This window comes from Chiroxiphia lanceolata, chromosome 14 (genome assembly GCF_009829145.1).
Source record: "Chiroxiphia lanceolata isolate bChiLan1 chromosome 14, bChiLan1.pri, whole genome shotgun sequence".
Classification (NCBI taxonomy): domain Eukaryota; kingdom Metazoa; phylum Chordata; class Aves; order Passeriformes; family Pipridae; genus Chiroxiphia; species Chiroxiphia lanceolata.
The window spans coordinates 18,390,288-18,406,894 of NC_045650.1; the positions used below are offsets into that span (position 1 = coordinate 18,390,288).

The window sequence follows — 16,607 nt, forward strand, 5'->3', positions numbered from 1 at the left end:
CACCCCGCAGAGCTGGGTGGGGAGGGAGAGTGATAGGGCTTGGGGCTGGTAGCTTGTGGGGGGCTCCTGCCCTGCTGGCGTCTCCCACAGGGGAGATAAAAATGATGTCAGAAAAATCACCCGTGGAGGTAACGACATCTGTGACTAATGGCAGGTCAGGGCTCCTGTCCCCACAGGGTGGTTTTGCCCTTGTTCCCCCACCACACTGGGGCCCCGCTGGGAGCAGGAGCTGGCTACAGGGTTCTTGGCAGAGACAAATCACCAGCACACCACTGAAAACCCCAGAAAGCTTTATTTGCGTAGGAAGATCGATGCTGTTTAAAAACCCACCACTGCTGGAGGTTGGCGTGGCTGCCCAGTGCCTGTGGGTGCTGCTCAGACTCTGGTACCTCCCCATTTGGCACTGCCTTGGGTGCTGGGGAGCCGAGGGACACCCCTTCCTCTGCCTCCAAACAGGGCCTCCCCAAAAGCGAATCCGGCCTGGACACGGGGTGGGACCCCACAGGGAACCCCACGGTGGGGGAGGCATGCACAGAGGTGGTGATGGGATGGAGCTGGCCCAGCCTGTCCTTGTGGGTCCCTCAGTCCTCTCGTGGGGTGGTCTGGGGCCAGTTCTCTGCTTGCCCAGTCTGTGAAATGGGTGCATATGGCTGAGGACTCTATGGAGTTCAGGGGGTCGGGTGGGGCAGGGTGATGCTCCCAGTCCTGTGAGGGAAAGGGTGATTCCTGCCTGAGGAGCCAGGCCAGGGGTCATAGCAGGGGTTTCTTCCTGGGTCTGGCTTCAGAAGGCAGTGCTGTCCTCCTGCCCATGTCCCCCTGCCCCGCAGGGTCCATTCTGCCATGACAGGTGGGTCACTGCTGTGCCATGGGGGCACCACAGCCTTCAGGGAAAGGGGAAAATCCTGTTTCCATCCTGCCCTACCTGGAAGACTCTGGGTCTTCGCTGGCTCCCGTGCCATGGAGGGGATGGGCTGCAAGGCCCCCAGGCTGACTGTGGGCAGAGGGAAAGGAGAGCATCAACATGTTTGTCTCTGTAGGACCTACATAAATGTTACCTACTGCTTTTATTTCCTAAGCACGGAGGGTATCCAGGTCTGGAGGGCTGGAAGCCTTGCTGAGCTTGTCCTATCAAGGTTTCAGTTGCTTTCCTGTCCAGGAGGGGTAGCAGGGGTGAACATGTCCAGGGGATGCTGCACCAAGGTGCCAGGCTGGGAAACAGGCTGGTTTCCACCTCCGGCTCTCTGCTGGCACTGTGGTGCTGTGGGAACGCAGCAGTCTGGGGATGCCACCACTCATTGTGCTCACCCAAAAGGATCAGCCAAGCTGTTCCCACTGCTTTCATCCTAAAAAACTCCCCTGGAAGATGGGCTGTGGGCCCTACCCAGCTGATAGTGCAGTGCTGGCTCCGCAGCGCCCAGTGACTGCCATCTGCAACTGCAGTGGCCATCTGTGCCTCCAGGCTAGAGAAGAGAGAATTGCAGCCTCTCCCCTCGCTGCTCGTGGCTCTCAGCTCCATGATGCAGCCTGGAGAAGCCATAGCCTAACTGGGTAGGTGTGGAGGGGGAGAGTATTCTTCTGGAAGGTGATGTTCTTTGGCCACTGTCTGTGCAGCATGCCAGAGTACCAGGGGCTCCCCTGTGCCACCCAGCACTGCATTCCTGGGTAGTACTTGTTCCCCTGTGCCCTGACAGCACAGCATCCCTGGGTACCTGGGGCTCCCCCAGCAGATCAGCGTCCCTGGGTACCTGGGGGTGACACCATGCAGGAAGTAGGAAGGGTCCCTCTCTCCAGCTGACTGTGGGGACCTGTGGTTGTTGATCCCCCCGCTTGGTGCCCTGGGATCCAGTGGGGAATGGGCTGCCACATGTCCAGGCTCTGAAGCCCAGCCCAGCTGAGCCGCTGCTCCGGGACAGAGGGAAATGCAGTTCTGGCTGAGCTTGCGTTGCCCGGGCACACTGGGGGGGTCAGACAGACAGGCAGTCGTACTTTCCCAGGCCTCAGGGCACCAGGTGGATGTCCTCCGAGCGCAGCACTTTGTAAACGACCCAGTAGAAGATATTGAAGACCAGGAAGGTGAAGGGGAAGACAGCTCGGGAGATGGTGTCGATGCGCTTGGCCCTGTCGATGTAGCGCCTGTGGAGGGCCTCCCCCTCCCGCAGCAGCGTGGCTGGAGTGGCTGGAGCGGGGCTGTACATGCTGGGGCCCTCCCCAGCCCCGTCCTTGGGCTGCAGGCAGTGGCCCAGCCCGTAGCCTCGCAGGTAGAAGCGGCTCTCGCGGACAAGCTCTTCCTCCTGGTGAAGGGAAAGGCTGTCAGCCAGGGCACCCACGGGTGCTGGTGCTGCAGGGTGAGCAGCTGCTTGTGGCTGCGTGTCCTACCCACCCTGTGGTGCTGGGTGATGAGTGCCTGGTGTGAGGTTGGGTGCTTTTTCGGAGAGCCTGAACCATGCAGGCAGGAGCATGGGACCAGCAGTGGTGTGCACAGGGGATGGGGGTGAGTGCTGACCCATGGCTTTCCCACCCAGCACCTTTTAGGGGTGCATCCAAAGGCAACCCTGGCCCTGCCAGCCTGACACAGATCCCCCCAGCCTCCTCCCAGCTCCAGCTCAGGGGCTTGAGAAGCCCAGCTCTTGGGCATGGGGGGGAACTGGTGGGAGGGGGAGGATGGGCACATGGGGGTGCAGGGTGCACTGGGGTGCAGGGGTCTCAGGGGTGCAGGCACTGCTGTGGCAGCTGTGTTTGCTGCAAGGTGGAAGTGTGCCTGTGGCGGTGAACAGGAGGGGACAGGCATCTTGCTGGGGCAGGGCCAGGCAGGGATGCAGGAGCCTGGCTACCACCAGGGCTTGCAGGGCCCTCCAGTCCTTCCAAGGGCCCAGACACTTGTTTCTCCCCATGTTTGCTTGGTGGGGGCTGACTGGTGCAGCAGAGGTGCCCTTGCTCAGCCTGTCTCCTGCCATGCTGGCAGGGGGCTGCAGAGAGGGCAACGTGCCCATGGAGCTGAATCCCCATGATCAAGGCTGCAAAAATGCCACGAAAATCTCCAGTCACAGCCCACTTGCCACTGTTCAGGGCACAGCCTTGCTTGCCTCACAGTCCCTCACAGCAGTGCCTGCACTCCTCCCCACCAACAGCTGTGCACTGTTAGCCACGTGCCTTGTCCTGCTCTGTTATCCTTGGAGAGGGTTGTGTGCGCAAAGATTTGGTGAGGGACAGGCATGTGCAAGCACAGGCTGCACATCTGATGTTTTACTGAGTCCCTGGGCTCATTTGGACTCATTTGGTCTCTGTGGCTCGTCTCCCCTTTGCCCTGCCGGTGCTGTATCCGGCCGTGGAGGGTCCCTTCTCCCAGGGCCAGTGCCTCTCCCTGTGCCGTGCCCACCCGCAGCCTCGGTGCTGGATCCCAAACACCATCTGCAACCGGCACTGCCCTCCAGGACACGGAGAGCAGCCCTGCTCGCTGAGCTCAGCCCGTGCAGGCGCTCGGCTGGCACAGGGGCTCTCATGCAGAGAGTTTGTCCCCTGCCATCCTTATTTAACTCAGCAATCCACAGGCTAAGCAAGATTTTTCAGTAGGAGCAGCAGCAGCGGCTCAAATTGCTGAGATTAGTTCTTATTTGCAGCGGAGGTTTATTTCCCTGCCCCAGGCTGAGTGCTCGCGGCTGCCCCGGCGGGGGGAGCCCCGTGTGCCCTGGGGGCCAGCAGCTACTCCCCCAGGAGACAGCAGACTGGTCCTCCCCGCTGGAGGGTCCCTCTGGGCAGGGGCAGCCCCAGGGTGCTTACTGGGGGCCGAGGCTGGGTGCAGGGAGCTCCTGGGCGTGGATTTGGGTGGTCTGTGGGAGGGATTTGCTTTGTCAGGCACAGGAGCTGCGTGCAGCGGGCTCTGCTCCGGTCTCTGTCGCAGGAGCGTCCCGAGGTGCTCCTGGCTGCACCCAGTGCCATGTCAGCACCACCCCGGAGTGGCTCTGCAACCTCTGCCTTGGGGAGGTCTGTCCTAAGCCATCAGACGCCCCTCGGGTTCTACAGAACCTCCCTCTCCCTTCCCTGGCTAGGTGGGTGTTGATCTCCAGGGGTCGGTGCTCAGGGGCTGTGAAAGGCAGGGAGCACAGCACCGTGCTGGGGATAGCCAGGAAGCCTCTCCTGCCGTCCAGATGTTGATGAAGGTGGAGAGGAAGCAAGGACAACCAGGCCTGATCTCCCCGGAGCTTCTGCACCTCCCCACCATCCTGGTAGCCTGTCCTGCCCCACACTCCTCCCTATGCCTCAAGCTGCAAAGTGCCCGTGTGCCCTGAGCAGCTGCTGGAGTGACTGCGGGCAGCCACGACTGCCTCAAACCTGCCTGCACCGAGGCAGCCGGGCAGGCAGAGAGAGCCCTCACCCTGTCAGAGGAATGGGCATGGCCTGAGGAGCTGGGCAGCAGCCCAGGAGCAGCCATCACTCTGCCTCAGCATCACTCAGTCCTCAGCAAAGGGGACTGTTTTACAGAAGGAGAAACTGAGGCATAGAGTGGGCGTGTCTACAAGGGAGATCTGCTCCATTCCCATCCCTCTCTCAAAACTCTTTTGAGCCCAGGGAGCAGCAGCTCCATCCTACAGGCACATACTCTGTGCAAATCACTGGTCTGCTTCTTCCACGGCAGAAGCCGGGGCCGGCTCCTGGGGGGCTTGTTTTGGGGAGGGGAGGGTGAGCTGCACTGCACGGAGGGGCTGCCAGGGGGGTCGTGCTTTACCCGGGAGCTGGAGAGCTGCGAGAGCGTCGCGTAGGTGTGCTCGCTGCTGTGCCGGCTGCTCAGCTGCCGCAGGGACTCCAGGCTGGCCGTCCCGCTGCTCAGGCCCTTTTGGCATCCAGCAGTGTGCACCAAACAGAAACAGGACAGCGGGTGACCCATGGCCCTACCCCGGCCCCGGGGCAGCGGCTCTGGGGGACAGTGGGGACACGGGGGTCTTTGGGGGGGAAAACCCCCCCTCCAGCAGTGCCCTGGCACCGGGATCTGTCTTCAGCACAGGATTTGGTTGCATAGGGCACTGTCAGCCTGTGTGGTGTGTATGTGTACTCACGTTTTCTGTGGAGATCTGGTGCCTCGCGGTGTGTTTATGGCAAGGAAATGAGAGTGGGGCAGCCACATGCCCACCCCAAGCAGACCTGATGCCTGTGTTGATGGGCTGATGGAGGGGAGGACCATTTCCATGAGTGAGGGACTGTGCCTCTCCACATCTGCAGCCCAGGCCTGTCCCTTGGTGCCACAAGGTCCCCTTGGTGCCTCAGCACCCTGACACAGCAGTGAGCCCCCGTCACCACTGAGGCACAGCAAGGAGCCCAGGTTTGGGGCTGCAGGTAAGAGGAAAGGCTGTTTTCCCCCCATCCTCACTGTTTGTTTTTCTACTTTTTGAGAGGAAGCAGAGCCTGAGGGTGTCCCTGCAGGAGAAGGGCAGCACCCTAAGCAAGGCCTGGGGCATCCAAGGGTGCTGTGCCCTGTGCTGCTCAGGCAGGCAGGGGGTCCCTGGTGTGCCAGAGGAGCCGGCCACAAGCCATGGGCAATGAACACAGCCCAGCGCCAAGTCCTGCGCTGGGGGCTGCTGCAAAGTGGCCCTGCAGCCCTGGGATGTCCCCTCAGGGGCTGAGCATGGACAAATGTCAGTGAGAGTGGTGGTGGTGGACTCACCATCCTCTGGCGGCGCTGGCGGCGGCGCAGGCGCATGAACTCCTTGTGCTGGCGGGAGACAAAGTTGACGGCTGCGTATTCCAACAGGGCAGCAAAGACGAAGAGCAGGCACACAGCCATCCAGATGTCAATGGCCTTCACGTAGGACACCTGCCAGGGGGAGTGGGGGCTCAGGCACCCACTGGCCCCCACCTAGCTTGTCATCCCTCCCCCCCACAGTTTCATCCTGCTGCCAAGAGCCCTCTCAGCTTGGACACGTGGGCTGGAGCCCGCCCAGCCAAGCAGCACCGTGTTCCTCCTCAGCACATGTGGTGTCCCAGCCAAGCCTCTGAAAGGCTCCCCCTGCCCCTGGAGCACTGGGGGTGGCAGTGGGCACCCCAGGTGCCCGGGCAGGCTGGAGCAGGGGAGCCTAACACAGAGGCAGCACTGACCTTGGGCAGGGAGGCCCGGGAGCCAGCGCTCTGCGTGGTCATGGTGAGAACCGTGGTGATGCCCAAACCCACTCGGGCTGGCGCTGCATCCATGTTGATCCAGAAGGAGACCCAGGAGAGGATGACAATGAGCAGGCTGGGGATGTACATCTGGATCAGGTAGTAACCCATCTGCCTCTCCAGGTGGAACTTCACCTCAATGCAGGTGAACTTGCCTGTGGGGAAAGACAGCCCTGATGGGTGAGAGGGATCCCTGGGCCAGGAGGAGGGGGTGGCAGCAGGATCCTGGCGTGCTCACCTGTGTTGTAGTACTTGGTGCAATAGCCCAGGTCCTTCTCATCCCTGAGGATGAACTGTGGGAGTGTCAAGCCCTCTGCCACCTGCACAGCCTCCTGTTCCTCCAGCCACTCAAAGATGAGGTCGTTCATGGTGTAGCCAACTGGAGGGGATGTAGGGAGCCATGGGACGGGGAGGGACATGCACCCTATTCAACCCCACCCTGAAAAAATGCTCTTTCCTGCTCACCTCCCTCAGGAGAGGGCAGATGCCAGCTTTTGGGATGGGATGAGATGGGGGGAAGAGGCACAGCTTGAACCCCCCTAGGTACTCACAGCTCTCCAGCTGCATGGTGCATGTCTGGATGTCCATGGGGAAGTTCTTGAGGTCCATGGGGCAGGACAGGATCAGTGTCAGCCTGGAGGAGGCAGAGGAAAGGAGGGGGTTGGGGCAGTGAGTAGGGAAAAGCTGCTCCATGGAAGGCCTTGCCTCCCCACTCAGGCACCGCACCAGAGGAGAAGGTTCTACCTAATGCTGTAGAGCACATTGCCATTCTTGAAGATGCGCAGCAGCTTGTTGTCGGTGGTGACCTCGTGGAAATTGGCCCCTTTCTCGTTGGCAAAGAACAGGTCTGGCTTCCAGATGGAGTCGAGCATGGAGGGGTCAAGGTCGAGGGAGTCGTCGGGGTACTCGCGGTAGGCCAGGCGGGGGTCGTTCCACTGCTGCCGCAGGAACACGTTCACCCGGTAGTCCTGGGACAGAGGGCACCGCGTCAGCTGGGAGCACCCCCTGCTGCCCAGGAAGGGGGAGGAAGAAGGGATGGAGAAGGAGGTGGAAGGGGCTCCCCCCACTGAGGCTCAGCCCTGCAGTTGCCTCCTGCCTGCTACTAATTGTGCGTGGGGCAGGGGCAGCTCTGGAGCCTTTCCGTGCTGTTGGCAGCCACGAGAAATTAAAAAAGCCAAAGCCACAGCAGCTGAGAGGAGCAGGAGAAGGAGGAAGACTAGTAACTGCAGCTTGCAGCACTCTGCATATGACTCTGTGGCCCTGTTAATATGGTGGTTGATGGTATTAAGGCTTTGCAGAAGCACAAATGGTGAATTTTTAGCCCTGGGGCTTCTTCAGAGGAGTTCCTCATGTACCCAAGGAGGCTGGGGATGGCAGGAAGCTGCCGACAGCTGCCTCGCTGTGACCTCCTGGGGGTCTTTCTCCCAGCTCAGGAACAGGGAGTGTGACCCACCCAGCCAAGCTTGGGTTAACTGACCCCCAAAAAATTCACAGCCATGTACTATGGCTTTGCATGTCCCCACCTTGGTGCTAGGGAAGGGCCCCCTGTCAAAGGACCATTGTAAGCACGGCCATGGGCTTGGGCGCTGGGACCCACACACTCCCGGGCACAGCCACAGCCAGCCCCGAGGCACTGGGGGAGGAGCCCGTGCAAACCCTGGCAAAACCCTCACCATTGTGGTCTCGGTGACGGAGCCAAAGCTATTGATGAAGATGTTGCACGTCACGTTGACGGGTGGACCTGGAAAACAGCGTGAAGCCTCCTCTTGCCGCTGGCTGCGGAGACACGGGCACTGCGCAGGCACACGCGGGGACACAGCTCCTGCATGTGCTGCGTGGATCAGGGCACATGAGCGTCCCCCTGCCTGCTGGGGCCACCCCCGGGGGGTGTCGGGGTGAACCCCAGTGCTCCCTGCAAGCACTGAGCTGCCCGTGCTGTCAGACAAAGCGGGCACACACAGAGCGGCCGTGACGGCAGGAGCAGCTGGGACTCTGGGAAGGGTGCTGAGACAGAGGAATGTGGGTCAGGGTCCTGCCCCCAGAGCCCATTCCCTGGGTTTGGGCAGCCATGAGCATGGGTCGCTGCCAGGTTTGGGACCCTCACATCCTCTCTTACCTTTGAAGTTGGGTCGAATGCGGGCATCGTACCCTGATGTTCGTCCCATAAGCTTGTCCAGGAAATCAGAGGGTGACATGGGCTGGGGTGAGCTTCGGGAAGCAGCTTTAATCTCCTCCCGCCCTGAGACCAGCCTGCAGGGCAGAGGAGGCGAGTTATCTGCCTGCCAGCACCGGGGGTCTGCAGGCACACCTTGGCACCCCGTGGGGACTTCCAGCTGCCAGGGCAAGCAGCTGTGCTTGCACCGCATCCGCTCCATTGCCAAATCCACGTGCTGACCTTGGGGCCCCTTCCTTCTGCTCTGATCCCGGTGGCTTTTCCCCTCACCTGCCACAGTCTGAGTGTCATATATCCCTTGGCATGGTGTTGGGGGCTGGGTGCCTCCCTGCTCCAGGGCTGCAGTGGGGACAGGGCACAGCAGGCCATTCCTTGTGGTCTGTGCTGGTGCTGGAGAGGGAAAGCAGGGAGGCTCCTTCCCAGGCTCCATCACCATCTCCAGCTGGAGCTGCTGAGCAAACAATCGTACCCTGCCCTGCACAGAGTCATGGCCTGGGGACTCGGGATGCAACAGCCCTGCCTGAGCCGAGGGCTGGCCTGGTGTGAGCAAGGAGGTGTCTGGAGCACAGCTGAGGTTGTGACACCTCGTCAGGGGCCAAGGCAACGCGGCAGGAGAGGAGCAGCAAAGCCCACCTCCTCACCAGCCGTGCTGACATGAGCTCTCCCACGCAGCGCTCCCAACGATGATGGAGATTTATTTAAGCTGACTTTAGAGGGGATATTTTTGTGAATGCATCTTAGCCTGCCAGCTTCTCTCCTTCCGTCAGTCTGTAATGATAATTTCAAGGAACAATGCGAGAGATGTTCGCTCACCACATTGCCAAGCATGTGGCTGTGATGGAGAGGAATTAGCCAGGGATCTCTGGACACAAAATTAGCTTTGAGCATGTTGCTGGTGCTGCTGCATGCTGCCTTGTAACTCCACCAGGTGAGTCTCTCTCCTGGTTGAAGCTACAACACCATTACCACAAGAAGAGGACGATGTTGGGAGCTGGGAACTTTGGGGTCCTTCTTCCTACCTGCTCGTTCCTACCCCTTCTCAAGGGAGTGAGATTCATCCTAGAGGGGCTTATGTGCATCTTTTCCAGCAGGGCTGGATATCTCCTTAATTGGAGAAGAGCAGCAGAGAGTACCTGAGGTGTGTCCTGACCAAGAGCAAAAGGGTGGGAGAAATTCCCCATCCTGGAGCTGCAGTAGCAAGGTGTGGTGCCTTGGGAAGGAGGACTGCAAGAGGCCAGGGTAGAAAGGATTTAAGTCAGGCCCCTCCCTGCCACATTGCTGTGAACCACTGGCACTGCCTGCCCTGGGGGCCTCTGCCACAGGATCCAGGCGCTGCAGGGAAGCTCAGCACCTCTGGGGAGCGAGTGGGTGGAAGGGCTGGAAAACGCTAAAATGGTCTGCCTAAAAATGCCCCCCCCCCCCCCCCGCAGACACAAGCAGTTTCTGCGTGTGAAGCAATACCATTTCCCCCCTCCCTGCCACAAATGTTGCGGTTCCCTCCCCTGCCGAGCTGCTCCAGCCACTGGCCGGGTGGTGGGAGGGACAGTGGGGGCAGGGAGCAGGCTCAGCCCAAGAGCCTGCAGCCCCCCAAAACCCTCCCTGCCTGGCCCGCTCTCCCCTGCATCCCATTCCATCCCAGACAGCACCCAAGGTGGACAGAGGTGGAAAAAGACACATGGGGGCTTTAGATTTTCCACCCAAGTGGGCCAATGGTTGTTCCTGCACCCATGGGACCTGGGGCACCCACCCACTGGGCCAAGTGACCAGGGGCTGGGTCAGGGATTGTCCTGAGCTCTCCTCCCCCCATACACCATGAGCCAGGAGAGGGTCTGGACACAGCAGGGGCTTCTTTGCAGCACCAGAGAAGGAGCTGCCTGGACTACCACCTGGCTCAGCTCTCCCTGTCTCCCACTGGGACAAGACTCCCCAGCTGGCCCGGGGCCAGAGGGACATACAGGGACCCAGCACTGGGGCAGGGGCTGCTGGGGAGAGGCAGAGAGCCTGGCTGTGTGTGTAGGGGGCCTTGAGGGAAAAGGTCTGTTGGGTCCTCCAGGATGCTGGGTCAGAGTCCTGGGGAATAGGGGGGCGAGACCAGATTTGGGCGAGGTCCAGTGGCCTGTGGGGAGATCCAGATAGGGACTGAGAGCGTTCTGGCTGGAGGGATCATGCTCTGGAGGGAGGTCCGGATCGGGGGTCGGGGTATGGGTCCCGGGGCATCTCCGGCTCAGGAAGGGGATGCCCAGGTCCCGCAGGAGAGATCTATCTATCTGGGAGGAGATGATACCCAGGTCCCGGAGGGGAATCGTGTCTCCCGGAGGTTGGGGATGCCGAGGGAGCGGCACGGAGAGCCCCGGTCCCCGCAGCCCCGCCAGCACCCGAGCACCCGCGCCGTGCGCTCACCTGAGCGGGCCGCGCCGGGGCAGGAGGCAGCCGAGGAGGAGGAGGAGGAGGAAGGCGAGGGCACCGGCCCGGAGCGCGCCCATCTCGCCGCAGCCCGCAGCCCCGCCGCCCCGGGCGCACGGGCATGACCCGGCCGGCGGCGGAGCCGTCCCCGCTCCCGCTCCCACTCCCGCTCCCGCCGCACCGGGGCCGCCGCCGCCGCTGCCGCCGCCCCCCGCCCGGTCCCGCTCCTCATAGTCCGGGCGCCCGCCGCGGGGTGGGCGCCGGGCGGCTGCGGGCCCCGGGAGCCGGGCGGAGCCTCGCCCGCCGCGGCGGGAGGAGGCGGGAGCGGCGGTGGGGGGCTCCCGGCTCCGTGCCCGCCTCCTCCCCGTCCCCTCGGGGCCGCGGCCGCCCTGCCCAGGCTCTCCGGGAACTCCGTGGGGGCTCCTCGGGCGGGGCGGGAGGGACCCCTTTGGGGTTTGGGAAGGGGCGCACCGGTGTCGGGGCTGGGGGATGTGCGGGTGTGCTGGGGTCGAGGGATGCGGTGGGGTTTGGGGATGTGGCGGGGCTGATGGCTGCGCGAGGGACGCTCCGAGGACGAGAAGCGCGCTGGGATCGGCGGACGTGCCGCGCTGAGGGATGTGCTGGGATCGAGGGCTGTGCAGGGGCTGAGGGATGTCCCAGAGGTACTGCCCGTCGGATGGAAGGGATCACCTGGGAAAAGCCGGGCTCCTAAATCCTTCCACCTGGCCTCGGAGCCGCAGCTCAGGGCCGGCCCGTGGGCAGGCAGGGGCCCCAGACCCCGGGGGGCTCAGCCCTCCCACTGGGACCCCGCGCTTGCCTTTCCCAGGGGCTCAGCACATGTACAGTCGTGTCCCTCGGTAGAGGCAGAACATAAGATGGACAATCATGTCAGCGTGGTGGGGGAACTGCAGCGGCTGCCAGGGAGAGGAAAACCGAGGCAGAGAGAGGGGAGCTGCTTGTTAACCCGGGCGGCAGAGGCAGGGCTGGGACTCGGGCTGCTCGGCTGCCTTTGCCCTGTCCCCTGGGGTCACCCAGCCAAGCCTGTGGTCCTAGGCAATCTGCGATTAATTTGCAAGGAAGTAAATAGTATTAAAAAAAGATAAAAGTGCAGAATAAATGATTCCTGGAGGATATGTCAGTCAGGTTTCTGTTCACTCTACTGTGGCTGGCTCATCTTGTTTATTTATATTAATTGCAGCTTGATAATGGCTCGGAGCTGCTGTACTACTGCTGCTGCAGGGATCCACAGAGGAGGATCTTAGTGGAGGAGGAGGAGAGCATTGTGCCCCTGTGCCCGCTCTCCCCAGGGCAAGTGAGGGGCTGCACAGGATTTTGAGAGCTCGATGGATTTGCTGTGGGGAGGCAACAGGAGTGAGGGCTGGCTGTGCGAGGCTGAGCTTGGGGCGCCTTGTGGGCAGCAGGCATTTGGCTGCAAGGCAGCGTGCAGGAGCCCTTATCTCCACTCCCTGGCTCTCCCAGCACCAGGAGCTGGGATAAGTCTCCTCTGATTACTGTTGATATTAATGTTTACGGGGCCACGGTGCTGGGAGGCGCAAGGAACAATCTGGAGCCCCGGGGCGCAGAGCGAGCACGCACTGTGTGACAGCTCCTCTCCCATAGACTGCCTGAGCTAAACGGACCTGACACTGTAGGGAGGAGGGGAACCAGTGCATTCTCTCTGCTTTCTGGGGAAACTGAGGCACTGGCACGGTATGCCTGCATCAGCCAAGGGGCCTGGGAATGCTCAGAGTGGCTGTGGAGCCAGTGGGGCAGGTGAGCATGAACATGGGCTCTCAAGGCAACCAAGCCACAAGCCACGCATGCTGCGGTCAGCAGAGCCCTGGGGCAGAGACAACAGCACCCTTGGAGAAGCTGGTGAAGTCAATGTGGCTCCCTGATGCGTAGGACTGTGGGAAAAGGTGCAGCCATAGCCCTCCTGCCCACCTTGCAGCTTTGCAGGCAGCTTGCACTGAGAGGAGTGAAGCAGTGCTGAAAATAAGCTCTAAGAAAATGAAGGCAGCGAGGATCCCATCAGGTGGGCGAAGGCAGTGCTGATTTGTTGCTGGCTGGGTTGGGGGGATGGAGCAGGAGCTGCAAAAGCAGAGCCCAGCTGTACCCAGGGGATCCTAGGCACTGCGCCTCATCCTGGCCAGAGGATTTTTTGGAGTGACAAGAATAGGTTTCTTCCCATGTTCCTCAAATCAGAGCATGAGGTGAGTCTTCTGTAAGCAGCAGAGATGCCTGCAGCAGGCAGCTGCCAGTGCTGGGCTCCTGGAGACAGGCATCCACCACCAGGCTGTCCTGTGGCTGTTCTTCCCAGAGGCAGCAAGACCAGGCAAGGGACATGGGACAAGGGCCATGCCCTGATTCAGGGTGTGGGCAGCAGCCTGGTGCAGACCCCAGACCTGGACTTCCCTGCGTCCCTACCCCAGTGCTGTCCCTGTCACAGTGCCAGGCTCTGCTAATGGGGCAGATGCAGGCAACAGAGACTGGGGTTGCTGAGACAGGGAGACAAGCGTGATACATTTTTTCCTGTTCTCTCCATTGCCTCTGAGCCCACATCAAGCTGTTTCCCTGGAGTCAGATACTTACCTGCCTCAAATCTGCCTGGTTCCAGAGCCTGGAGAAGGGCTGTGCCAAACCACACTGCCTGTGTCCCAACCCCTCTCTGCTGCTCAGACCTGCACTGCCACATCTATATATTTAATCCTGCCTCATAAATTAAACCCTGAAGTGCATTTGCAGACAAGACAGTTACAAGGGGGTGAGTGATTCAACCCCTCTGAGGTTTGAGGTTTTTTTCAGAGAAAAGGTTAAGGTGCTTAAGCTCAATTTTGGGATGAACAGCTACCTGTAAGATCTATTTTGTGCCATTTGTGTTGAGGGGTGAGTGAGAGGGAGGACAGAGGGCAAAGGAGCACACTTTGCTCCTTCCTGGGCTCCCCCAGCAGCAGCATCACACCAGGGTCCAGGGGCCAGGACACTGCTGCCCACGCTGCTCCTTGGGCTGTCCTTTGGAGTAAGCACAGAGATTTGCCTTTGCTCTGGAGCCAGGAAAAGCTGAAGCATCAGGACGGACAGAAGCTTCAGGTGGGCACAGGTTTGTGGTGGGTTTTAAGTGACCTGTTCCAGCTCCCCTCCAGCAGGCTTGGAGGGCAGGGGGCTCTGGGGAGAGTTTGATAGCAGCTTAGAGGCAGCTCCCATTTTGGGGGCATCACTTGTTCCGCAACTTTCAGCCCCAGACCCAGTGAAGGGCTGGCACAGGATAGGATAGGACAGGATAGGACAGGACAACAACTCTGCAATTCATCAGGCACAAAGGCAGATGCTCTGGGAGATTCTACTTATTGTAATTGGAGAGCACCACACAGCAGGCACCTCCATCCTGTCTCCTAATTTTCTCCTGCTTTCCTTCCCCTCTCCCAAGGCTCCCAGCCAACCCAGTCACCTTTGGACATCCTCCTGTCTCTTTTGCCCCAGGACTGGGATTTTCTTTTGCAGAAAGCAAGGTGTGAAACAGAACTGCTGAGTGCAGAGGGCTCTGCCAGCCAGCCAGCGTGCAAGTGCTGCTGTGTGCTTCTTCTCTGGACCAATTGCTTAAATGCTTAATGAGCCCTGGGGACCAAAGCGCTCCTTGTGAAAGATTCAAGGCTTCTGTACCTTCAGTTTAGGGCTATGTCATCTGTCCTTTCCTTTTTTAATCCCCTGACCAGTGAAAGGAAGGGAAAGCAGACACGGCCTCATAACTGTTTCTAAGGAAAACAGCAAAACAAATAGGAAAACCCCACATGCCCCTCAGCCCTGGGGTGGACATGGTGACAGAGTCCCCCAAAGCAAACATTCTGAGGTGTTTAATGGGGTGTGAAATGAATGCTGGACAGAGCACACTCTCATGGGTGGCTGTGCATTGCCCTCAGCCCACAGCTCCCTGTGGCGTGAGCACAGTTTGGATGCTGTGCTCTCGTGCAATGTCACATTCCTCTGGTTTTCCAGTGTCATGCTGGTCCCCGTCTTTCTCTGGAGAAGCTGTATAATAGACTGTTGGTGCTTTCCTTTCCCAGCAGGAGCAGAAATCATCTCATGGCAATAAATGCGTGATTAAGGGATGAATAACTGTGGTGGTGCTTTGGTGGGGGGACTGAGGCCCCACTGGCAGCAGAGCATGGGCAGAGAGCCCAACACCACCCCCATGTCTCAGCAGGGGAAACAGGCACTGGGTCAGGTGTAGCCACCAGAGGGACAGGGCAGGATGCCCCCTTCAGTGGCTCTGGAATTTCATGGGTTGCTGGGGGAATTTGGGGCTTCTCTTAGGGGAAGGTGCCACCATGGCATGGGAGGAGGGGACAGGTGGCAATGGGGAGCCCGGTGGGTGCTCGATGCTTCTGCAGCAGTGCCAGCAGGACCCACTGCCTCACCAAGCTGGGCAGGGTGACCCAGAGGGGATTGCAAGGTGAATGGAGACATCAGTCCCAACTCCAGCTAATGTTCCTCTATGATTTTGTGGCGCTTTTCCAGGCTAAAAATACCCCGATATTGGTGCAGCACGGGGTGGGCTCTGCGTGCAGCGGCTGTGAAGGGATGTGCCGTGCCACTGGCCAAGGGCAGCTGGCCAAGGGCTGGGGTGGCCCTGCCAGTGGCCGTGGGCTGGCCCTCCTGCTCTCTGAGCAGCCAGGCACAGAGGTCACCTCTTCTCTCCTCTCACTCCGAGATGACCTGGCACCTCTCTCCAGGGCTGTGCCAGATGCAACCGCTCAGCCAGCCGTCCCCAAAATACTGAGCGGGGCCAAAGCATCCTCAGTGACCTCTCTGAGATGTATTTCAACCCAGCACTGGGTTCCTTGCTGATCCCAGAGGGTCACTCTGGCTCATCTAGGTGCTCCTTGGGGTGAGTTTGGCCCACCTGGGGACCAGCCTGGGAATGGGATGTTGCAGCAGGGCTCATTTTCCTAACGAGGTGCAGAGAGGCCTGAGGAGCTCAGCTCATCTCTGTGGCTGTGGGGCTGCTGGATGTGCTAGGGAAATGTGCCCCCAGACCCTCCTTCCAGCTGTGGGCGTACGTTGTTGGGCTGAGAGTGCCTTTACCTGTCCCTGTGTACCCGAGCTGCTGGAGAGCTGGATTTGGCACACATGAGGGGGTGGCTGGAGGGGATGGGGTTCCAAGGCTCTCCTAGGCTTGGAGGTAATCCCAGCATGAGAGGATCCAGCTGTGCCAGCCTCATTCAGGTTCACAGCCCTCCTGGACACAGGGGGAGCAGCTCAGCCCTGCTCCATTCTGCTCCAAGGAAACCACTCAGAGCTGGGCGATGAGGAATGCAGGATCTGTCCCTGGGTCCCTGTCTGCATCTGCGACAGGACTTTTCAGAGTGGTCCATAAAGATTCAGTCCCCTGTGCCATTGTGCAGCCAAGGGGTATTTTATGCCCATGGGGACTGCTGTGACAGAGGCAGAGTGCAGATGCCATCAGGGCCAGATGCTGTGCCGGGAGGGAGTTGGAGGGCAGCTGAGAGGGACAAGGACACGCTGCAGCAGCAGCTGGTGGCCGTGTGCTGCCTTGGGGAGCTCTGCTGTGCTCTGTTGAGTTGATCAGTTCCTGCATAAAAGCTGCCTGAGCCCAGCATCCTGGAGCTCTTGGGTGCCCTCTCTGCAGCCTGGGATGTGTTTCAGGTGTTGCTCTCCTGAAAGCTAGCTAAGAAAAGAGCTTGTTCTTCAAAACCACCCAGTCATCAATAGGTGCTTATCCCCATGTGTCTAACATATTTCTGATATTTTATAGCAAGTTCTCAAGGAAACATTTTGTGTACATCCTTCCCATCACGTCTGAGCAGGGGACTGCCATCTTGGCCTGAAGACATGGCCTGGATGGTCCTAACTTGCCTGTTCCTGC

The 16,607-nt window shown here is 60.1% G+C and overlaps 1 protein-coding gene across 6 annotated transcripts; it reads right to left on the reverse strand.

The window, feature by feature from the left end:
- Positions 1-1,459: 1,459 nt before the first annotated feature.
- LOC116793861 (glycine receptor subunit alpha-4) lies at positions 1,460-10,963 on the reverse strand. Of its 6 annotated transcripts, XR_004359609.1 has the most exons (11): positions 10,721-10,803; positions 8,264-8,397; positions 7,821-7,888; positions 6,892-7,115; positions 6,699-6,781; positions 6,386-6,526; positions 6,088-6,302; positions 5,657-5,806; positions 4,724-4,828; positions 1,746-2,291; positions 1,460-1,709 (listed from the first exon to the last, which is right to left on the reverse strand). XR_004359609.1 is itself a non-coding variant. In XM_032702043.1 (10 exons), exons 1-10 carry the CDS (start codon positions 10,801-10,803, stop codon positions 1,998-2,000), a joined length of 1,497 nt encoding a protein of 498 aa, XP_032557934.1. In that variant the 5' UTR covers positions 10,804-10,963; the 3' UTR covers positions 1,460-1,997. The 6 variants fall into 6 exon arrangements, 5 of the variants coding, with proteins under 5 accessions (XP_032557934.1, XP_032557935.1, XP_032557938.1 ...); XM_032702043.1 differs by having other exon boundaries at positions 1,460-2,291; positions 10,721-10,963; XM_032702045.1 differs by lacking the exons at positions 1,460-1,709; positions 1,746-2,291 and adding an exon at positions 3,723-3,827 and having other exon boundaries at positions 10,721-10,963.
- Positions 10,964-16,607: the final 5,644 nt, after the last annotated feature.

Coding starts and splice junctions, on each gene's coding strand:
- LOC116793861 (XM_032702043.1), bottom strand. CDS start 10,803: ATGGGCGCGCTCCGGGCCGGTGCCCTCGCCTTCCTCCTCCTCCTCCTC. Junction 7,116..7,820: donor CCGTCACCGAGACCACAATG/GTGAGGGTTTTG, acceptor CCTCTGTCCCAG/GACTACCGGGTGAACGTGTT. Junction 6,527..6,698: donor CACCATGCAGCTGGAGAGCT/GTGAGTACCTAG, acceptor CATCCCCTCCAG/TTGGCTACACCATGAACGAC.